This window comes from Tenrec ecaudatus, chromosome 16 (assembly GCF_050624435.1).
Source record: "Tenrec ecaudatus isolate mTenEca1 chromosome 16, mTenEca1.hap1, whole genome shotgun sequence".
Taxonomy (NCBI): Eukaryota; Metazoa; Chordata; class Mammalia; order Afrosoricida; family Tenrecidae; genus Tenrec; species Tenrec ecaudatus.
This window is the reverse complement of record NC_134545.1, coordinates 18,715,802-18,740,616: the sequence shown is the minus strand read 5'-3', so window position 1 is coordinate 18,740,616 and position 24,815 is coordinate 18,715,802. Positions and strand designations below refer to the sequence as shown.

Below are 24,815 nucleotides of genomic sequence, written 5' to 3'. Positions count from 1 at the left end.
TCTGCAATTTCCTAGAAAAGGGAAATTACCACTTTTTAGTACTGGGTAAACAGTGACTAGCGTACTTGTGTTTACCCATGTGAAAATGACTAATGGGTCACGAGGTAACATATGCTTACATTTATATTAATGCAGTTTGTAGGACTGAAAGCAATAGAGGTCTTTATAAGACTGGACTTTGAGACCTAATCATGTCCGGTCAACAAAATGCTCAACCATATTAATAATTTTATTTAATATTTATCAATGGATGTACAGAATGTGGACAAAACAAGATGAAAAACATAGGAACAAAGTTTCTAACAGAAGAAAACAAAAACCCACATCCAAATACAAATTCCGTGCATTTATTGCATGTAAGTTAACACCAATTTCAATACGAACATACACTTGCTTAGCAGACTTCACAGCAGCCTTACTGACAATACTCAGACTGCATGAAGGTAATGTACATCATAGACTAAGAACGTAACCATCTTCACGGCTGTTTATGGAAACTGGAGAAACGAAGGCTCATGAAACAGCTGCACTGTGACCTCGTGCTCTCACTTCTCTCAGAGGAACAAAGAAACTCTAATCCCATCTTGTCTCCATTTCTGTAGTTTGCTCCATATTGAAAGGCTGTCACAGTCTTTATACTCAAGTCCTGCCTTCACTGTGAATTCATCAATGTTTAGTGAACTTCAGTTTACTGTTTAGCTTAATGGTGAATTCAATGTTTGGTGAAGTTGCGGACAAAGGAAAGGCTTTGCTCCATTACTTATATTCACAAACCTCGGTGTACTGTGAATTTTTGTGCAGTAAGATCCAAAGAACAAAAGGTTGTTGCCACATTCCCTACACTCATTCATAGGGACGTCACTCTTCTTCCTATACTTATGATAACCTGTGCTAAGGCTTTCCCACAACCCTACAAACACCCTCTCTGAACGGTGAGTTCTTCAGTCTTTAGTGAGGAATGAGGACTGAATAAATGCTTTCCCATGAAGATTACATTCATAAGACCTCCATCCACTGAGGGAAATCCTATGTGACTCGGGAGCTGAGGAATAAGCAAAGGCTTTGCCATATTCCTTACATGCACCAGGATTCTTTCCATTGTGCATTCTCGTATGTTGAATGAGGGATGAGTAGGAACCAAAGTCTTGGCCACATTGACATTCATAAGGCCTCTTTCCTGTGAGTTCTATGCTGAATGAGGGTTGAAGCAGGAATAATGGCTTTATGACATTACTTACATTCATAAGGCCTCTCACCACTATGAATTCTCCTATGCTTAGTGAGGGTAGAGTGAGTAGCAAAGGTTTTCCCACACTCCTTACACTCATAGGGCCTCTCTCCACTGTGAGTTCTCCTATGTACAATAAGGTTAGAGTGTTGAGTAAAGGCTTTCCCACACTCCTTACATTCATAAGGCTTCTCACCGCTATGAATTCTGCTATGTGTGATGATGGATGTTTGGTGAGAAAATACTCTCCCACATTCCTTACATTCATAAGGCTTCTCTCCACTGTGAATTCGCCTATGGGCACTGAGTTTTGAGGAATCAGTGAAGGCTTTCCCACACTCCTCACATTCATAGGGCTTCTCTCCACTGTGAATTCTCCTATGTGAAATAAGGTGGGGGCGTTGAGTAAACGTTTTCCCACAGTCCTTACATTCATAAGGCCTCTCTCCACTGTGAGTCCTGCAATGTATACCAACGTATGAAAGGCGCTTAAAACGTTTCCCACAAACCTTACACTCATATGGCCTCTCGCCACTGTGCGTTCTCCTATGTGTACTGAGGGTAGAGTGATCAGTAAAGGTTTTGCCACACTCCTTACATTCGTAAGGTCTCTCTCCACTGTGAATTCTCCTATGTCTCTTGAGGGATGTGAGGAACTTAAAACCTTTGCCACACTCCTCACACTCAAGAGGCCGCCCTGCATTGTGAATTTTCCTATGTTTAGTGAGGGATGAGGGGTACTTAAAACATGTGCCACACTCCTTACATTCATAAGGCGTTGCTCCACTGTGAACGCTCCCATGTTTATCCAAGTATGAGCGATGAGTAAAGGCTTTGCCACATTCTTTGCATTCAAAAGGCCCCTCTTCATTGTGGATTCTCCTATGGTGAATGAGGGCAGATTGATGAATAAAGGCTTTGTCACACTCCCCACATACATAAAGCCTCTCTCCACTGTGCGTTCTCCTATGTCGAGTAAGGTAACAAAGGTGTGTAAAACATTTTCCACAATCCTTACATTCATAAGGCTTCTGTCCACTGTGAAATCTCCGATGTGCAACAATGTGTGAGGGACTGGTAAAGGATTTCTCACACACCTTCCTTTCATAGGGTTTCTCTGCACTGTGAGTTCTCAAATGCCTAGCCAAGTCTGACAAAGCATTAAAAACTTTTCCCCGTTGCTTACAACCAAAGGGCTTCTCCTCACTGTTGCTCCCATAGTCCGTACATTCCTTAGGTTTCTCTTCGGTTAGCGTTCTCACAGGACTGTGTGAGTAAGGACACCTGCAGCCTGCTCCGTGTTCTCCATCCTGATAGATGTCACTTTCAGAGTGAAAGCCAGGATGAAGCTTCAGTGATGATGACTGGTCCACGGAGGATTTCCCACAGTGAAGGGACAATGAAGGATATGGTTCATGGTAAGTTCTGTTGAACAGGTGAGGATCTGGAATCCAGCTGTAGGTCTGTCCACGCTGACTTTTCTTCTTAATTTCACAGACATTCTGTTCAATAGATCTTCTGAGGAAAAAGTAGCAAGCAGGTAGATAAATAATAATGATAGTAATTTCATGAGAACTATCACAATAATTAGTGGGTTATTTTTACTTTGATTTGCTTCAACTTTCAAAGATCAAATCATCTCACCGAGACGTTCTGATTCATTTTACAATATTTCTATCATATGGGGCACTGTGATTCTACATAAGTACACTATATTTTAAGTATTCCATGTCTGATTCACATTTATGCAAGTATTCTAGTGTAAAATTTCATTGAACACATAATATTAGATCGTTTATACACATGTATACATATTCGTATATATACATACATACTAAAGTCTGTTGAGTCCATGTTCACTCAGTGGCCCTGTATATTGGCCATTGTATATTTCCAAGCCTGTAACTCTTTGCAGGAGTAGGATTGCCTGGTAAAGGTTAGCTGGTGTTTTCGACAGGCAGATGTTGATGTCAACAGCCATACATGGAACCACTAGTCCACCAGAGCTCAATATTTTTTAAGAAGAATGGAAGCAAATTTGATGTACACTGAAAACTCAATGGTTGGTGGCTTAAAGAGAGTGGTACACCATGAGACATAATATCCAATAGCACGGGGGTTCAGAGACTGCACTATAAACATTATTATCCAAATGTGTATGTGTACTTAGATACAAATGAACTTGAACATCTCATGTATGATGTATTTTTCATTTAATTGTTCCCTCTATGAAGACCTATAGGACACAAATAAGTTAACAAAATCATTGTGTCTTCAGTTTCACTTTAGAAGCACAGCTATCTTGAGTGAATAACACTCACCTTGCATGACTGTTCCGGTCATTATCCTGATCGTCAGTGACGTGGAATCCACATATTTCTCTTACCTTGGAGGACGAGGAGACACTTTTCAGGAATTGGACTATTGAATTTTCAGTGGACAGCTTTTCTCCATCATCAAGGTTTTGGGAAACTGATCAAGTGGTATAAGTTGTGTTTTAGAAAATAAGAGCAGAAAGAAAAGGCATTACTCAAAGGAGGGGGGAAAAATGGAAAATACAAAACAAAACCCAAAACCCCCAAACAAGCAAAAAAAACAAGGAGCTTATCCCAAGGGTCAAGTAACAAATGTTTTGGAAATGACGATGGCAACATATATACACATATGCCTGATACAACTGATGAATATGGTACTCTGCACATTCCACAAGGAATGGAAAGAGATAGGACGAAGCATGGTCTTTGTGTGATGATCAAACACACAAAGGTGTCTTAGTGAAAAAGAAGGGTTAAATCAGTTAACCTGCTCGTTAATAGAAACATAGCAAAGATAACATATTACAGGATTTAGTTTGTTAAAGAGTCAGAGAGTGACAGCCCACCTCCACCCTCACCAACCCATCTACCTAAAACCCACTTATGCACAATCAGTTCAGATCATGGAACAGAGAGGTGTGAATAGAGACATTAAGATAAAGTGCTAGGCAGGAAGTAGTTCCCATTTTAAGGCCTCACAGCGCTGGTCTATGGAGGCCAGTCACTGAAGCAGGGCCCAGTTTACATGAACAAGGATGCAGGAGGATTCAGGGGCTCTTGCTCTCCTGCCCCTCTGAGACCTGTAGGAATCAGTGCGTCGTTCCCATTGTGCATGCAGCAGAGCAACGGGGGAAGCAGAGCAATGAAGTCCCCAGGGATAGAGGCGGTGCCAGGACAGCCCATCAGACTTAACTGGAAAGCACCTGTGAAAGAAAACAAACTGACCCCGAACTATTCATAAGATTATGTGTTGATGCGTGTGTGGGTGTTGTTATTGTAGCTATTGTTTTACTTCCTGTGGTTGCCTCATGGTACTCAGTCTTATGATAGCACGTAGCATGTCTACCTGGAAGAAGCCAGAAGAGCACAACGAAACAAGCCAGAAGAGAGAACAGCGGGATGACAGTTCCAAGGGGACATGGGAGTAAGGGAGGAAGGGGAAAGGAAGAGGGTGTTAACAAGCCCAGGGACAAGGGAATGACAATTGATCCAAAATCAGTGTCACAGAGGGTGTGGGAGGTCTGACAGGGCTGGCTCAAGGGCAATGTAATGGAGAGGAATTCCTAAAACCCAAATGAAGGCAGAACATGATAGTGGGACAAGAGGAAAATACAAAGAAACAGAGGAAAGAACTTGGAGGCAAAGGGTAGTCAGAGATTTAAATACAGACATATCAAGATGTAAAAATATTCATATATAGTCAGGGGGAAATAGATCTATGTATATATATATTTGTAGGTTTAATATTAAAGAAACACATGGACAGTGGGCCTCTGTTCAAGTACTCCCTCAACACAAGAATACTTTTTTCTAATAATTTGGCAGTCTGAGATGCTCACCTGCCTGGCAAGATCGCTGATGACAATGGGTGCACAAGCAAATGTGAACAAAGCTGATGGTGCCTGGCTATCAAATAAAATAGCATGAGGGGCTTAAAGGAGAGGGGCTTAAAGGATTGAAGACAATCAGGCGGCCATCTAGCTAAGAAACAACAAAGCTCACACAGAAGAAGTGCACCAGCCTACCCCGACAAGAAAGCTGAAGACAAAGCGGGTACATAGGCAAATGCAGTGAAGAAAGCTGATGGTGCCCAGTTGTGAAAATATATAGAATATGGGTTCCCATAGGCTGGAAGATAAACAGCGGGTAATCTAACTGAGAAACAACAAAGCACACATGGAAAATGCACACCAGCCTGTGAGATGACTAGGTGTCGAAGGGACCAGGTATCAGGCATCAAAGACACACAAAAAAAATCATAGCACTGTGAATGAGGGAAAGTGCAGAGTGAGGACCCAGGGCCCATCAGGGGAAATTGGACATCCCCTTGCAGAAGAGCTGTGGGGAGGTGATGAGCCAGGCAGAGTGCAGTATAGCAAAGATGAAACATACAATTTTCCTCTAGTTCTAAAATGCTTCCTACCCTGGCTATCATGATCCCAATTCTACCTTACACAACCGGCTAGACTGGAAGGTGTACACTGGCACAGATACGAACAGGAAATACAGGGAATCCAGGACAGATGAACCCCTCAGGAACAGTGGTGAGAGTGGCGATATCGGGAGGGTGGAGGGAGGGTGAGGGAGAAAGGGGGAACAGATGACAAGTTCTACATAGAACCTCCTCCCTGGAGGACGGACAGTGGAGAACTGGGTGAGGGAGATATCAGATGGTGAAAGATATGATAAAATAATTATTATTTATAAATTATCAAAGGTTCAGGGGAAGGGGGAACGGGGAGGGAGGGGAAAAATGAGGAGCTGATACCAAGAGCTCCAGTAGAAAGCAGGTGCTTTGAGAATGATGATGGCAGCATACGTACGAATGTGCTGGACACAAATGATGTATGCATGGATTGTGAAAAGAGTTGTATAACCCCCTAATAAAATGATTGAAATAAAAGAAGAATGTGAATTCAGGAGCACTTCCCTTGTTCTCTTGTGGAACTTATACCTGGATCGAGAAGCAGCTGTGGGAACAGAACAAGGCAATACTGTGCGGCTTCAAGTCAGAAAAAGGTCTGTATCACAGCTGTATTCTCTCAACATGTTTCATCAATAATGTGTGTTGAGCAAATAAATCATCACTGAAGTTGGATCATGAGAAGAAAGCTGTGTATTGGAGGAAGGTTTACTAACAATCTACCACATGCCAGTGACACAACATAGCTTACTGAAAGTGATCTACTGGATCGAAAGGTCTTGCTAATGAAGAACAAAGATTGCAACTCCTTGTATGGACTAGTTCTCCATGTAAAAGAGAACAACACCTTCCCAACTGGATGGGAAAAAAGTGGAAGTCGCCAAGGACTTTATCTTGCTTGAATCCACAATCAATAGTCATGGAAGCAGCAGTCAAGAGATCAAAAGATGTGTCCTCTTTGGTTAATCTGCTGCACAAGATCTCTTTGGTCCACTGAAAAGCAGGATGCTATTTAGATGATGAAGGTGCACCCGACACAGGGCACGTTTTTTTCAATTTTGAATGTCAAAGTTGGAAGTTGTATACAAAAAAGAATCGATGGTTTGGAATTATGGTTCTCGAGGAAAGAGGAAAGTACCCTGGACTGTCTGCTTACAGGACAAACTGAGTGTCATAGAAGAAATACAAACAGAGTGCTCCTTAGCAGGATGGCACACCTTTGAAGATATATTAAAAAAGTAGAGTTCCTGAGGAAGAACATTGTGCTTTGTAAACTAGAGACCTGGAAGGAGAGTAAATACCTCAATAAGATGGATGGAGCATTGGTTCCAACAATAGGTTCAAGCGTGGGTGTAATTGCGGTGGGTGCAGGACCGGGCAGTGTTTAGTTTTGTTGTGCACAGGATCGCTACAGGTTGAAAGGACTTAATGGCATTTAAAAGGCACAACAATAACCTTTTCCTGTGGCCATTCAGAAACTTTGCTGCCGTTACGCAGGGGAAGATATGTGATTTGCTCTTAATTGGATTTTTGAAGGTGTTTCTAGGTTTGAAACCCCACTGTTGCCTGTCTCTCCTCTCTGAATAAACTTCAGGGTTTCTCAATTCCACCAGGTCTTTGTGTTTGGCTGAAAGAGGGACAGCCGATCCTGGACTCACCTCTTTTATTGGGAACATGAGCATTGGTCAGAGTTGGAAAAGCAGGAGCAGATCCCTGTGCAGCACGTGTGCCTCGGCTCAACACAATGTAAAACTTCTAATACACACAGCCTTCACAAGGAATAGAACAGATGCATCCACTGTGCACCAAGGAAGGTCAATGTGCATATTTACTGCACTTAAACTTAAGGCTCTTAGTCACAAATGCAATAAAAATTTAGTTTAATACTGAGAGCTTTCTGTTCATGGGGAAGCCATGATATGTAAGCAGTTGAGTGAAAATGACTGTTTTTGCCTGATATAACAAGGTTTTCCCATTATCTGGACCACAGACTGGAGTAATACCAATGTGTACGACTGAATTGATCACTCTACATTTAAAGGGAAATGGATCCATACCTACTGAGGCTAGGTTTCTGAAAGTCTCCTCCATCACATGCCTATAGAGTTTCCTCTGAGCATGATCCAGCAAGGCCCACTCTTCTGGGGAAAAGTCCACAACCACATCTTCAAAAGCCACGGTGTCCTAAAACAGCACACATGTTAGTTCAACAAGGTACCGTGAACTCCAATAGGGGAAAAGAGGAGGAGGATGACAGTCCTGAGCACTGAGACTGTAAGGACATTAGACACGAGGTTCTGTAAGGATGACCAGCAGGGCTGAGCTATCACTCATCCCTACACTGCCTAGATTCACCTCCTCTCTCATTACATGCTAGCCACAGACGGAACACCTCGTAACGCAAAATGAATGGGATCTCTGCACAGGTGATCTGACCAAATCAATATATTCATCTCTATTTTTATGGTCCTGATTAGTCAGAAGACATAACTCAAAGCAGGCAAAAGTGCTCTAAAATAAAAGCCCTGTTTTCACATACATCACTTCTCTTCCAACGGAGGGAAGGGGGAAAGTCACTGCTAGCCAAGGACCACCCAGAATATTTATCACAGCAAGAACACTGGGTGAAAGGAAAATAACCACTAGGAAGCACTGAAATCTGCACTTTCTCCTATAGCCCCTCATTAGGCACAGGAGGCCTGGGCACTTGATGTGAGAAAAGGTCCAATCAGCCCCCACCCTTAGATACCAAACTCCCAGTAGGACTCACCATCCCAGCTCCAGCTTCTGAACGACTTGTTGAATGTATTTCTTGAGGTCAAGTACACACTTCACATAGCAGTTAGGGTATGGAAGCAGAGCCACTTGGCAGTTTGGACAAAGGTCAATGATGTGTAGTCCAGTCAGTCAGAAGGGTTTAAAATGCTGATTGGAGATTCCAGGGCTAAGCAAGAATGTCGCATTCTGGAACAGGCCATACCTCGGACCTGAAATGGAAGGACACACAATTCAGTAAGGCTCTTGAATTTTGACTTGGCTAGGTTCAAGAACATGTTCGATTCTGAGGACATCTGCATAAAAGTCAGATTCAGATCCTGTATCCCAGAATACAGGCTTGCATTGTTAATGTACCTCACAGGCTCCTTCTGCTACAAACAATGGCAAAGTCAGATGAGTGTCCACATCCAAGAACATAAGGATCATCTACGCCTGCCCAGTTTAGACAGTGAACCTCCCGATGCAGAGAGAGCACGGACATGAGAGGAATGGAGGAGGTACAGCAGCAGAACCAGAAGCAGGAGCTGGAGCATGACACACAGTCCTGGGCTCCCCAAGACACATGGAAAGTAAAGCTGAGTCCATTTGGGCAGGGGGCTATCATGTGCACGGGACTGAGTCTTGTTCCTAGGTCCTCAATTTGGGGATCTGGGTTTACTGATCCCTGAGACTGGAAGCTAATGCCTTTAGGCTGAGACTTAATCCTGAGGGGCACACCGTTTTGGAATTTATTAGCTAATCCCCCACCGCCAGCATAGAACTCTGTGACATGCACTGAAGAAAGAACTTCATCCTGAGCATTTCTCACCTGCATTGCAATAATGGTTAAAACTCAATCATGAACCTTATCGCTGAGGTCTGTGTGGCTACTAATGAAATCCATCCCTAAGAAGGGGAGCGTGTTACATGAGAGAATATTTAACATTGAAGACACAGGGAAACTCCGTATCTGAAAATAAAACAACAACAAAAAAACAGTCTTGACCATGACAGCAATCAAACAAAAGTGAAAAATCAGGCCGTCTTTCCTCCTGGTGCAGGCAGCGTATTATAAGCTATGATTGCTGTGGACTGGAATCGACAGCAAGTGTAAGAGAGCCAAAGTAGGACCCTTGAGTACATCACATCGACTATTAAAGACCATCCTATAAAAATCTTTCATGCCTCCAACATCAACGACCAAGGAACTGAGCAAATCATTCATGAAGAAAAATGTCATTCCTAAGACAGGAAGGAATGAAAATGAACACAGTGGGTTTCAGCAGAGACATTCTAAAGAAATGTGTAAGCCTGGAAGAAATACGCAACCGAAAGGGAAGGGTACGCTCGACAACTGCCCCATGAATGACAGGAAGAAACAGATTCAAGGCCCAAGTTGGAATCCTGAAGGATTCTCTAAACAAAATACTGGATGATTCAAGAAGCTTCAAAGAGCAAACTAAGAAAACAAGACCCAAACCAAAACGATGGTCAGCATCAGCCATTCCAGGAGAGAGCACCTGATCAACAATAAAGAACAACAGAGCAGCTCAAAATGCATCTCCACGGTAAGGACTTTCCTCTCATCTAAAGACGTGGCTGTGCAGCAAACAGTGCAGGTGGGACGGGGAGGCAGCACTAGGACTGAAGGTGATTACACAATTCATTTTAAGGTGATTCAATCATGGGAGCAAAAAATACCAAGTTCTGAAATTGCAGTAATGAGTGTACAATTTAAACGGTACAATTGATTGAATTGACTTGTATGAGATCCAGTAGGTGCCAATAAAAGTGAAAAAATAAATCCATGAATAAAAAATTACCCTAGAATTGGTTCTAACAAGTAGTAATTTTATTCGCAAAACAAAATGCTTATGAATTGTTGAAGGGGAACCAGTTGCTCTGAAAACTGTCACCCAGCCATGATAAAACATTTAAATTTAAAAAGATGTGGCAGGTCTGCTCAGTGGCACAGTTAAGTGCTTGATGACCAAGCTCAAAGGGGGCCAGCTTACGTCCACCTCAAGGATCTCTGAGAAAGCACAACCTCCGGGTTGTGCTTAAGGAATGGTTTTCCTCTGCTCCACTAGCGTTCATGATGAGTCAGTTCTAGCGTTGTCCTGACTCTTGGGGGGGACACCTCTACAACCTAGTGAGTGGCCTGCCTTTGCAACTAAGTGTGGCTGCTTGTTCTACATCTGATGTTCACAGGCCAATGTGGCTCAGGCCATAAAGACACACCCCATGATCAGGAAGTTGGACCTCCTGTTCCTACAGAAGGCAAATGTGAACAGGTCACTGAAAATCAGCTTCAGTAGGAGCAACACAAGCACTCAGAGGGGGACAGCTGGTGAAACCATAGAATTAGGTAGCTTGCTCTCTTTCCCTTTTTTAAAAGATCCATATATTGGGGGCTCTTACATCTCTTTACAATCTGTACATAATTTGTATCAGGCATATTTGTACATAAATTCCCATACTTCCTTTCTGGACATTTACTTTTTATTGAGCCCATGTGATCAGCTCATTTCCTTCCTTCCTCCCTCCTTCCCTTCTGGACCCTTGATAGATTATAGATAATGATTTTAAGTTGTTTTTTAAAAAAAAATCACTTTAGTGAATGAAGGGGGAAGTGCAGAGTGGAGACCCAAGGCCCATTTGTCGACCACTGGAGATCCCCTCATAGAGGGGTTTAGGAGAGGAGATGGGTCAGTCAGGGTGCGAGGTAGTACCGATGAAGAACACAGCTTTCCCCCAGATCCTGGGTGCTTCCTCCTCCCAATTACCATGATCCGAATTCTACCTTGCAGGACTGGATAGGGCAGAGGTTGTACACTGGTGCATATGGGAGCTGGAGGCACAGGGAATCCAGGGTGGATGATACCTTCAGGACCAGGAGTGTGAGGGGAGATACTGGGAGAGTAGAGGGTGAGTGGGTTGTAAAGGGGGAACTGATTACAAGGATCCACATGTGACCTCCTCCTGGGAGATGGATGGCACAGAAGGCGGGGGAAGGGAGACTCTGGATAGAGCAATATATGACAAAATAACAATCTATAAATTATCAAGGGCTCATGAGGGAGTAGGGAGCGGGAGGGAGGGAAAAATAAAAAAGAGGACCTGATGCAAAGGGCTTCAGTGGAGTGCAAATGCTTTGAAAATGATTAGGGCAAAGAATGTACGGATGTAATTTATACAATTGAAGTATGTATATATATGGATTGTGTAAGAGTTGTATGAGCCCCTAATAAAATGTAAAAAAAAAATGATGAGGGCAAAGAATGTACAGATGTGCTTTATATAATTGATGTATGTATATGTATGGATTGTGATAAGAGTTGTATGCGCCCCTAATAAAATGTTTTTTAAAAAAATCAACTTATTGGGGGCTCGTACAACTCTTATCACAATCCATACATACATCAGTTATGTCAAGGACATTTGTTGACATCATCATTCTCCAAACATTTTCTATGGACTTGAGCCCTTGGTATAAACTCCACCTGTTTCCCCTCCCTACACAACGCTTGATTATTTATAAATTATTATTATTTTTTCAAGTCTTACACAGTCCGACGTCTCATTAACTTACATTTCTGTTGTCCTTTGCCCAGGGCTATGTGTAGATCCTTGTGATCGGTTCTTCCTTTCTATCCCTACGTGGGTTTCTCTGGTCATAGAGGTCCATTTAAACCAGCAGCTATGAAGAGGTGACCACTTAGAGAGCCCACAGCAAGGGCTGCATACAACAGCCCTGAGCAGTGGGAAGAAAGGGAGACGCAGAGCGCTCCGTCAGAGGGGCGGTCTCTAATGCACACCGGGGTGGATTGATTCTACCTCAGCGGCTTCCACACAAAGTAAACGCACTGCCACCGAGCTGAGGCCACCTCAGAGCAAGCCTTTGGGAAAAGGGAGAACTGCCCTGTTTCTGAAACGAGCTCTTCGGCAACAGGACGCTCGGTCTGTCTGGAGTGTTTCTAACTCTGACCACGAGGGTGGACGCACCGCGCGTGGACGCCACATCCCAGGCACCCCCGTGTCCCTGTCCTTTGGGACTGACCTCCATCAGGACGCACACAGGCTGGCTGATGGAGGACAGGATGGTGCTCTGAGGACCGCATGGCTGGCCTCCCTGGGACCAAGGCCGGCCCGGCCGGTCCTCGCGTGGCCGCGAGCCCAGGAGAAAGGCGCAGCGCACGGTCAGAGGACGCCCCGCGCGGGGCCTTTCCTGGGAGACGGGGAGGGTGCGTGGGGGGCTGCGAGCAGGACAAAGGGGGTCGGAGAGCCCAGGCCCAGAGTCAGAGACGCCGGCCCTCAGCAGGGAGCGGGTGTCACCGGAAAGGTCACGGCGGGTCCCGACGCCCCGGGACCGCGGACAGACGGGGAGCGGGCACTTCCAGCCCCGCAGGGACCCCGAGAACAACTGTGGGCGCAGGGCCGCAGCGGACACCACGTGACCCAGGGAACCTGAAACACAAAGAGGAACCTACCGCTCCGCACGTTCTCGGAAGACTCCCAGCTCGGAAGAACGTGGGCCGGAAATTGCGTCACCAAAGGGGGCGGAGCCTGCAGGTGATGGGCGGGCCCGGAGGGGCAACAAGAACCGGGAGCCAAGTCTGAAAGAAACAGGCTGCATCTATTCCATGTTCTTCAAGAGGGAATTTCTTTGTGCTTTTTAGGGTACACTTCTATGTATTCGGGTTTGGGGGTAAAAGATGAGGGTATTAGTTCCTGTGAAAGAGGACACTCGGGACCTTCATTGACTCGGGGGCACAACTCAAGGTAAGAAGAAAACGCTGTAAAAATCTGCTGATCATCAGAACGGGGAATGGGCAAAGGATGCATCTAGGAAAATTAAAATTGGTCAAAAATGAAATGAAACCCATAAATGCCGACATCCTGGGCACTTAGTGAGCTGACACGGACTGGTATTGGCCTTTTGGACTCAGAAAACCCGATGACTTAGTACACTGGGAAAACGCACGGAGAGAAATATCATGGAATCCATTGTCCAAAAAGACATTGCAACATCCATGTTGAAGTTCAGGGCTACCCGAGACAGTATTCTCTCCATCTGCCTTCGAGGAAATTCCTTCAGTACAACTATTATTCAAATCTACCAGCACGAACCACAAAAGCTAATGATGAGAAATGTAGGAATTCCACCAATGCCTTCAGCCTGAGATTCATCAAGCATGCGATCAAGATGCATTGATAATTATTGACCATTGGAATAAAAAACTGGTAAAGAAGAGGAAGCAACACTAATTGGAAATTGTCAACTTGCTGATAGAAATGGAGGCAGAGATTTCAAAACAGAATTTTACAAAAACATTCATTCACAACAAATACTTTTTCCACACAAAATAAAAACGGAGATTATATACAAGGACATCTTAATATGGTATGCACAAAAATCAAACTGACTACATCCATGGGGAAAACATATGACTGGGAAGCTAGATATCAACAAAAACAAGGTGAAGGGCTGACTGTCAAACTGATCATTATTTGCTCCTATGTAACTTCAGAATAAAGCTGAAGAAATTTAAAACAAGACCAGCAGAGCCAAAATATGAATTCAAGTCTATCCCACATTAATTTCAATTACATCTCAAACAGATTTGATGTACTGAATCTAATAACAGAAGACACAAGAGCTCGAGAGGGCAGTGGGTGGGGGCCTTAAAACCATCATTCACGTAAAAAGGAAGAGGTCACCAAAAAAGACAGGAAAGAGAGGAAGGATCAAAGTGGATGTCAGATGAAATTCTGAACCTTGCTGTCAATCTTAGAGTAGCTAAAACCAATGGAAAGAAGGATGAAGTCCGAAGACAGCTGGAGAAGACAAAGCAAAACCATATAATCAAACGTATACAAACCTACAATTAGAAAACCAAAGGAGAAGAAGAAGCTGAGCACAACTTCAACTAAAAGAAATGAAGAAAAAGTCAAGCCTGGAGATTCAGTCTTTAAAATCCCATGGGCAATATATTGAAAGATGAAGGAAGCAGAACAGAAGATAGAAAGATTCCACCATCACGGTCCTGGTCGACAGCCCAGCATTTCAGGAGGGAGTCTGTACACAAATACCCTGGTGCTGAAAGATGTGCTTTAAGCTGCACTGAACACATGAGCCAAAAGCAAGACTCCAGCAATTGATCGAAGGCCAATGGAAATGTGTTAGCAAGCAAATGAAGCACCGAAAGCATTCCCTGGTCTCTGCCAAGAGTTTTGGAAGGCAATTACTTGGGCAACTGACTGGAAGAGATCCATATTTGTACCCATTCTAAAGAAATGGAACCCTCCCCCCCCCCCCAAAGAATTTGTTTCAAAGGACGATATTGAATCTGCAGCTCCAGGAGACAGACATATCTGATCGGAGCACACAGAATATTAAGTGGGAAGGAGAGAGTGGAGCACATCCTGGCCCACCAGGCCATAAGGATGATGTTCCTGATTAGAGCAGCCAGTCCACAGAGAGGACCACATGGCTGGCCCCACTATGAAACATGACGCCCCTCACTGACCCATGGCCCTGCAGGGGACAGCACCAGAGACACAGTGTGGGAATTGTGCCCGACCTGATCCCACCACACTGAGGCAAAGCACTGGGGTTGTGCAGCAGAACAGCAAGGGAATGGAGCAGCAAAGGAATGCTGAAAGTGGACTTTGGGGCCAGTGCGTGGTGCCCAAACAGACTGGACTGGAAAACACTCCTAAAAGCCAACAAACGATCCTTGAACTATGAACAAGCTTTTCTTTCTTGATGTGTTTTGTTTTATTCTTTTTCACTGGTTTGTTGTTGCTGGTTTGTTGTATACTGTTGCTTTGTTTTCCATTGTCTTGTTTTTGTGCATGTTATTATCTCCACAGGTCTGTGTAAATAAGATAGGCTGGATGAACTACCTGGAGGAAAAACAATGGGACCAACAGTTCCGGGTGGACATGGGATAGGGGGAGGTTGGGGTTAAGGAAGCGGTGTTAACAAATCCAGGGACAAAGGAACAACAAGGGATTAAAATTGGTGGTGAGGTGGGAGTGGCAGGCCTGGTAGGGAATGATCAAGGGTAAGGTAATGAAGAGGTATAGCTGTATCCCAAGTGGGGACGGAGAATGATAGTGGGACAGGAGGAAAGTCAAGGGAAATGGAGGAAAGAGCTAGGAGGCAAAGAGCATTTATAGAGGTCTAGACAAAGACATGTACATATGTGTATATATATATATATATATATATATATATATATATATATATATATATATATATGGATGGGGAAATAGATCTATGTGCCTATATTTATAGATTTAGTATTAAGGTGACAGAAGGACCTTGGGCCTCTACTCAAGCATTCCCTCAATGCATGAATACTTTCTTCTATTAAATTGGCATTCTATGATGCTCACCCTCCCGACACAACCGCTGAAGCCAAAGTGGGTGAACAAGCAAATGTGGTGAAGAAAGCTGATGGTGCCCGGCTATCAAAAGAGATAGCGTCGGGGTCTTATAGGCTTGAAGGTAAACAAGCGGCCATCTAGCTCAGAAGGAACAAAACCCACATACACGAACACACCAGCCTGTGTGATCACGTGATTCCGAAGGGATCAGTTATCAGGCATCAAAGAACAAAAAATCATATGATTGGCTGCTCACCTCCATCATACAATCGCCGAGGACAAACGGGTGCATAAGCAAATGTGGCGAAGAAAGCTGATGGTGCCCAGCTATCAAAAGAGAGAGTGTCTGGGGTCTTAAAGGCTTGAAGGTAAACAAGCAGCCATCTAGCTCAGAAGCAACAAAGCCCACAGGGAAGAAGCACACTAGCCTGTGCGATCACGAGGTGTCGAAGGGATTGGGTATAAGGCATCATCAGAAAAAAAAATCATACCATAGTGAATGAAGGGGGAAGTACAGAATGGAGACCCAAAGCCAATTTGTCGGGCACAGGAGATCTTCTTGCAGAGGAGTCTAGGGAAGGAGATGAGTCAGTCAGGGTGCAATGTAGCACCAATGAAGAATACAGCTTTCCTCCAGTTCCTATATGCTTCCTCCCTGTCAACTACCATGATCTGAATTCTACCTTGCAAGTCTGGATAGAGCAGAGGATGTACACTGGTGCAGATAGAAGCTGGAGGCACAGGGAATCCAGGGAGAATAATACCTTGAGGACCAGTGGTGTGAGGGGCGATACTGGGGGGGGTAGAGGGTGTGTGGGTTGGAAAGAGGGAACCGATTACAAGGATATACATGTGACCTCCTCCCTGGGGGATAGACAACAGAAAAGGGGCTGAAGGGAGACGTCCAACAAGGCAAGATATGACAAAATAATAATTTATAAATTATCAAGGGCTCATGAGGAAGGGGGGAGCGGGGGGAGGGGAAAAAGGACTTGATGCAAAGGGCTTAAGTGGAGAGTAACTGCTTTGAAAATGATGAGGTTAAAGAATGTACAGATGTGCTTTACACAATTGATGTATGTATGCATTGTGATAAGAGTTGTATGAGTCCCTAATAAAATGTTAAAAAAAAAAAAGAAATGGAACCCAACACAATGCTCAAATGATTGAACCATATCACTGATAACACATGGGATCAAAAGTTTGCTGTAGATCATCCAACAATTGAAGCAACACATTGAGAGGGAACTGCCAGCGATTCAGGGCAGACCCAGAAGAGGACTTGGAACAAGGGTTATCATTGCTGGTGTCAGATGGAACTTGGTTCAAAGAGAGACTACAGGAGAGATGTTTACTTGTGTTTTCCAGACTCTGACAAGGCATTTGACTGTATGAACCACATTGAAACTATGAGTTACCATGAGAAGGGGAACTCCAGAATTAGATTGTGCTGGTATGCAACTTGTACCTGGATCAAGAGGCAGTTAACTGAATAAAGAAATCGTGCATGGTTTTAAATCAGGGAAGGTGGGCACCATTGATGTATTCTTTCACCCTACTTGATCAATTGGAATGGGGAGCAAATCATCAGAGTAGTTCATATGAAGAAGAGCATGGCATCGTGATTGGTGGGTGTTTTATTAGGTGCCATCCCATGGCCTGGTTCCATAGTGACTCTTTGAACAACAGATTGAAACACAGCACAGGCTGGCATTATCCTTGAATTTGTTCCTAGACCTGAGTCCATTGGTGCAGCCACACTGTCAATCCATCACCTCGAGGACCTTCTTCGATTATGCTGCCCCTCCATTTTCCCAACTACGATGTCCTTCTCCAGGCACTGGCCTTTCCTGACACTCTGTTCAAAGTATGGAAGACTAAGTCTTGCCATCCTTGCCACCCAGGGTACTTTGGCTGTGCTTCTTCTAAGAAGCGTCTGATTGTTCCTTGAGCCGTCCATGGTCAGTTTCAATATTCTTCTCCAGCACCATCATTCCATTGCATGGACTGTTTTTCTGTCTTCCTTACTCAGTGTGCAACTTTCACATTCCTATGAGGCATTGGGATATAGCATGGTTTGGGTCAGCACACCTTAGTCCTCAAAGAAACATCCTTGCTTTTCTATACCGTAATAATACAATATGTTGCTTAATCACTTAACTGATGGTTCCATGAGCATTGATAGTGGACTCAAGCAAGAAAAAAATCCATGACAACTTCAACCTTTTCTCCATTCATCATGATAATCCTATAAATGCACGTGTGAGGATTAAAGTCTGCTTCACACTGAATGTTAATCCACAATAAAAGCTACAATTCTTGATCTATATCAGCAAGTCTTTCAAGCCCTCCTCACGTTGCTTCAGCAAGCAAGATTATGCTATCTTCATATTGCAGGTTGTTAAGCCTTCCTCCAACATTTTAAATTATTTTTATTAAAAGCTCATTTTATTAGGGGCTCTTAAACTCTCATAACAATCCACACATCAATTTATCAAGTATATTTGTACGTATGTTGCCATCATTCTTTTCTAGACATTTATTTTCTACTGCGTCCTTGGTATCAGTTCTTTTTTCCTTCCCCCATGGCCTTTCTCCAAATTTGATGTCACATTCCTCTTCCTATAATTCAGCATTTCTGATGATTTGTTTACAACCAAGCAAACTCGTTGCCATGGTATTGATGCCAACTCATAGCAACCCTAAGGGAAAAGGTAGAACTGCCCTAGAGTTTCCAGCAATGTAACTCTTTAGTGAATTGAAAGCTCAGTCTCCCCATAAGAGGCCCAGGTAGTTCGGAACAACACACTACATCACGAGGGCTCCTTTGTTGGTCATGTCCTTAGGGACGACTGATTGCTAAAAGGTGACAAGAACTGGGGAACCTTGGGTCATGAACTTGACCCAGATATGAGCCATAAGGGGATTTCTGCACCCACTGAGATTACATAAGATTTTAGGAGGAAGGCAAAGTAAAAAACACCATCAAGAAGGGTTGGCAGAACTGTGATAAGAATTGTATGAGCCCCTAAAAAATTGTTAAAATTTAAAAAAAAATTTTAAAAATTAAAAAATAAAAGGGTTGGCAGGATTGGCATCCTCCCAGGCAGTAGAGGCCCAGGGCATCAAGGCCGCCCTACCCCTGCACCCCTGCCATTCTTCCAACAGAGGAAGCACATACTCCCACACACACAAAAATAAGGAGTTGTTTTTCCAAATAATTGGCCCTCCTCAAAAAGACACAGGGAAACAGGGTGAAGATGGCTGCTGAGCCTCTGTTAGCAGAGGTCCTCTGTGAACCGGCTTGACTTCAGTGTCCCGGAGGTCTTCCCCAGGGGAGCAGTCTATGATCCTTATCAGACAGGAGTGGGCCATACTTAGGGTGAGGTGGTCTGATTGCTCTTGATGTCAGACAACCTTTAGCAGATAACCTTCAAGCAGTTAATCTTCAACCCTTCAAGAAAATAGTGGCAACCATGAGCTTATAAGAAGCACGTAAAGATCGGCACTCCCACTGGGGTACAGTGTGGGGGTAACTTTTAGTTAGGAGAACGTGACTGGGGTGGATGTCCAACTAAGTAGCATGAGCCTCTTCCACCAGACTCTGCCTCCCACGCTCTTAATTAGCATAGAGAATTTGTCTGCATACACTTACTTCCAGGTTCTCATTTTGCCACACACAATCTTTTAAAACAAGTAACTGCCTTATTGACCCAATTTTTGTTGTCACCGAGTTGAGTGGCATCAGGCTCACATTTTTTCTTTTGCTGGACACCACTTAGTATAATCACAATGACTGATTTCTTGTCTTTGGATGTCTGATGAAGCAAGTGCCGCACTGAGTGGACTTCAGGACTGACATGATGCACTGACTCGTGCTCAAGCTCGGGAAATGGTGAAGCTAGGGTATTATTTTGCATAGGTTCTGTGTCATGTTGTGAGATTTTAGCTTTTAATGAAATATACTGTCTTAGCAATGGTCTGAATTTTTTTGAACAAGCAACACCAGTTCTATAGCCATATTGTTTCTTCTTTCAAATCCATTCTTATTGCTTAATATTATCAAAAAATTAAATATATTTTGTCCCTGAAAGTGCTCTTGATAAAAATATTTGTGATGCAACTTCTCTTCCAATAGAGATCATATAAATATATGATACAAAAATCAGTACTGATCATGATTCAAAATAGCCAATACCAGTTCATTTCAGGTCACTGATAGCGAGCATATCAAGCTTTATATATTGCATTTAATTCATGATCAGTTTAAATACTTCTCATGGGTTCTAGTCCAATCAGTAATGGATGCCTCTAATTGGTTAAACTCATTTTGAATTAGGCCACTTAAACGAATAAAGGTTCTGAACGTCCTTATCCCTCCATGTAATAAGGCTGACGGGTGACATGAGTGGAAATTGACATGATGGCAATCGGTAGGGGTGTGGGTGAACATGAAGAGGCCGGTATTATTTGAGTGCATTCTACCATAATGGGTTCATCTTCTGGCAGCGTATCCAAGAATGTTCCACGGGTATTTCTAAGGTTTCCAGGTAGATAATTTTGTAGTAGATTGCTGCTCCTTTTTTCCCCAGTCATTAAATACTGGTGGCAGAACTTCAGAGCAGCACACAAGCCACCTCAGAATGACAAACTTACAGACAAGTTGTGGTGTCCTCTCCTACCTGACATTAAAATAGTGAACATATCCACTAATGGTTAGTGTATGTAGCTGCCCACAGCCCAATATACACACATGTAAAACATCATTTGGGAGAACGAGACAGTCTTAGCATGAGGGTCCCTTAGGGTCTTTGGTGGCACGGCGTCTGCTTCACCCAGTGCAGGATTCAGATGAAAATGATGGACATGTGGGATGATGCTGTCTACCTTTATGGTGGAAGGCATGGGAAGGATAACAGTGAGAGGTCTTTTCCACCACGGGGTAAGTCCAGTAGTAGTATGTCTTTGACCAAGTCTTCAACCTTGAATGGATACAGGGGGTCAAAGTGCTTGGGAGAGCAGGGACCACGTCCTTCATGATCTGGAACACCTCCCTACTTAGAGGACCTGCACAAACTTAAGTAATTTTTGTTTATAAATTCTAGCCTGCTTTAGGTGTTCAATTTTAGGTACTAAAGGAGGTGGTCTAGCATTTCCTCCTTGGAGGGGCGGGGTGGAGAAAAAATAATAAAGGGGGTCTATTGAGCATAATTTCATATGGGGTGAAACTTTTATGGTAAAGAATGCATGTTGCTCTCAGTTCTGCAAAAGGAAGTAAAGATGGCCAATCTGTCCCTACTTCTAATGTAAATTCAGACAAGTTTTCCTTCAGGGTACTGTTCATTCTCTGAATGTATCCTGAGCTTCGGGGTCTGTAGACACAGTGTAATGTCCACTCGACCCCCAAGGTCCTTGAGATTTGTTGTGTTAGTGTGGCTGTAAGAGCTGGATCGTTATCAGACTCTATTGACTGTGGCAACCATCCATAGGAATCAATTTTAACAGTTTCCTGTGACCACCGTGGCAGTTTTACGATGTGGAGGGAAGGCTTCCACACACCCTGAAAAGGTGTCAACTACTACGAGCAAATATTTGTACTCATTGATTGGGAGTTTGATTTCAGTAAAGTCTAGTTCACTACGTTCCCCTGGTGTCAGTCCCCTGAATCTTACTTCCAGTTGTCCAGGGGCGAGTAGTCACCTAGGGACACACAGCATAACAGAATACTATGCTGCTACTCTTATTATTTACATGTGGGATATAAGACTGTTCCTGGAGTAACTCATCAGGCTTGGGGTTTCCTAAATGTGTAGCCTGGTGTATTTGTTGTATTATTGAATTACCCAACACATTGAGAACATGGTGCTACTATCTGGGAAGGTTCACCAACCATTGGTTACCCTCAGGGATAAATTGTTCTTGGCCCAATCAATTTCTTCTTCTGTGTAATGAGGTAATTTATGTAAGAGAGGTCGTGGCAAAAGGACAAAAGTTAGATCATGATCAGTGGTTCAACGTGGCCACTGTATTTGGCCTCCTCATCTGCTTTCCAGTTCCCTATGGCTTCTTTTGAATTGCTCTTCTGGTGCCCAGGACAGTGTACAATCACTGGTTTGGTTGTTAGCCATACAACTTCCAATAAGCAATATATCTCCTTGTTTTTAATTTCCTTACCTCCAGAAGTGAAAAGTCCCCCTTCCTTCTAGATGGTGCCATGTACATTGGACGTGGCAAGAACATATCTACTATCTGTAAAAATGGATACTCACTTTCCTTTTGCCCAGCAAAGTGCCTCTATCAGAGCCACTAGGTTGGTTTTCTGGGCTGAAGTGCTGCGTGACAGAGATGCTGACCAAACAACAAAGTCCAGAGAAACCACTGCAGCCCAGGCATACCTGGTGTCGTTCTTGATGAAACTGCTTCCATCTCTGAACAGTTCAACCTGTGCATTCTGAAGAGGCACGGCTGTAAGGTGTGATCTTGCCAGGTGGACCTCTTTAGGCACGTCTGTCTGTGCAGTCATGCTGCACTTCTGCTTGTGGCAAGAGGTTGGCTGGATTGAAAAGACAGGCTTTAAGGAACCTTATTTCAGGTTGACTGACAAGGGTATGACATTGGGTGATCCGCGTATTAGCTATCCACTGGTCGGGTGGGCTCTGGAGTAACACTTGCACTGAGTAAGGGGTCAACACAGCCATTTCTTGACCCACAGATAGTTTGTCACCTCTTTGACTACAATGACTATGGCCGCCACTGGCCTGATGCATGGGATCCATCCAGGTCCCACAGGGTCCAGTCTTTAGACAGGTAGACAACGGCGTGGTACCAGGACCCCAATTCCTGAGTGAGGATTCCCCGGGCCACTCTTGATCACTGCAGCATAAACTGAAGGAAGGTTTGGTCACATCAGGGAGGGTTTGAGCTGGAGCTTGCACAAGAGCCTGCTTTAAGTCTGTGCCTCTGAGAATCCCAAAGCCCCATTTCTTCCTTTTTTTAACAATATTTTGGTTGGAGGCTCTTTCATCTCTTATCACAATTCATACATTCATCCAGCGTCTCAAGCACATTTGTAAATATGCTGCCATCATCATTTTCAAACCATTCTCTTCCCACTTGAGAACCTGATATCAGCTCCTGCCCTGTTTCCTTTTGTGGCTTGATACAAGGGTTTGACTATTTCTGAAAAGTCCCAAATCCAAAGTCTGCAATAGCCAATTGTCTCCAAAATTCTCTCACCTGTTTTTTGGTGGTAGACATGATGATGGAAGTGATGGCCCACACTAAATTGCTGAACAAGACCCACTGTCCCTTATGCGTGGTGTCTCCCATGTAAGTAACTCATGTTTGCTTACCTGGGCCTTTTTAGCAGAGACTCTGTAGCTCAGTTACCATAGCTCGTGCCATGGCCGTTCTCTCTACCTCACTTGGCAGAGGTGGGTTATTCTAACCTTTCTTGGCTAGTTTCAGCAATTCTGTCAAATTTTTGGAAAACTTCTAACTTTTGTAATTTTCTTTTAACATCTGGGGCAGATTGAGTTACAAAAGCCAAGTTAATGGCTCAATCATTCACTGGGCCCGACCAGCCTTTCCAAAAAAAAGCAATGGGGGACTCTGTGTCCAGCTGAGTGATGGATGTGACTTTGGAAACATTGGTCGGCCTCCTAGCAGCCTTTTTGATACCAGCAAGCAAGATTGTTGGAAATCTAACAGGGCTTTGAGGCCTTCTGAGCTCATCAGGTCCCTATTAGGCCTGATCTGGGGGAAGGCTTTCTCCAGAGGCTCCCAATTCTCCTTGATAATTCCTCCCAGGGGCTCAATAAGGCTTTTTGTGCCTTTTGGCTTTTATACCTCTTTTCCTCTCCAATGACGAAAACCACCAAAGTTTGTTGGTAATCATTCCAGGTGGGCCTATGGGTTTGAAAAACTGACACCAAGAGGGCCTATCAAGCTTGAGGCTTCTCAGCAAAAAAGTGTGTGCTGCTTCTTCCAATTGCATGAATCACTGGTGAGAGAAAGGAGTATGCATCATAAACTGCCTGTTATTAGGGTCTACCCCCTCAGGCGAAGCCTCCAAAAGAGGATGTATGGGGTCTCCCTTAGAGGGGCCCACTCTGTGTATCATTTGCTACTGTCAAGGGCGCTGGGGTGTTATTGAGGGGGCCTGCAATAAAGGGGCAGGGAACCATTACACTACAGATGTTGGAGAATCTGGGTTGAGGAATACCCAGAGGACTTGGTCATTTTTCCCATTTCCTTCAGACGCAGGTTGACACCATAAGACGATCCTGCTTGGGAGGCACATTCTTTAAGGCAGCCAGGAAGATTCTTGAATAAACTGAGCCACACATCTGTCTAGAATTAGTCTGAATGTCCTGGATCACCAGTGACAGGTCTCTAGACAGCAAGAGTTATGTGGCGGGATATGTTCCGTCAAGCCAGCCTACTCCAAGGAATAAATGAAACAATCCCAAATGGTAGGTTAAATCAAAGATCCAATCACTCAGTCCATCCAAATCCCAAGTCTGTTAAAAACACCACACAGTGTCTTTTAAAAACATGCCCCCTGGAGCACAGCCTGGCCCACCAGGCCGTGATGATGATGTTCCTGAGTAGAGCAGCCAGTCCACAGAGAGAACAACATGGCTGGCCCTACTATGAGACATGATGCCTCTCAGTGACTAAGGACGATACAGGGGACAGCACCGGAGACACAGTGTGGGAATTGCACCTGACCTGATCCCACCACACCGAGGCAAATCACTGGGGGAGTGCAGCGGAACAGCAAGGGAATGGAGTGGACTTTGCTGAAAGTGGACTTTGGGGCCAGGGCGTGGTGCCCCAACAGACTGGACTGGAAAACGCCCCTAAGGGCCAGCAAACGATCCCTGAACTAACTACAAGCTTTTCTCTTGTGAACTGTTTTGTTCTATTCTTTGTCAGTGGTTTGTTTTTGTTGTTTTGTTGTCTGGTTGTACAC

General features: G+C 44.0%; 1 protein-coding gene across 4 annotated transcripts in view; it reads right to left on the bottom strand.

Moving 5' to 3' along the window:
- Positions 1-301: 301 nt before the first annotated feature.
- LOC142429927 (zinc finger protein 77-like) overlaps positions 302-24,815 on the bottom strand; it is a 79,875-nt gene continuing 55,361 nt past the window's right edge. Inside the window, exons 7-11 of one of the 4 annotated variants that reach the window (XM_075535150.1) lie at positions 8,457-8,673; positions 7,744-7,870; positions 3,550-3,700; positions 2,415-2,746; positions 1,678-2,110 (exon numbers count right to left, since the gene is read on the bottom strand). In XM_075535150.1, the coding sequence (XP_075391265.1) occupies positions 2,109-2,110; positions 2,415-2,746; positions 3,550-3,700; positions 7,744-7,870; positions 8,457-8,459 (615 nt within the window). In that variant the 5' untranslated portion in view covers positions 8,460-8,673 and the 3' untranslated portion in view covers positions 1,678-2,108. The other 3 variants (XR_012780444.1, XR_012780445.1, XR_012780442.1) reach the window with 3 other exon arrangements.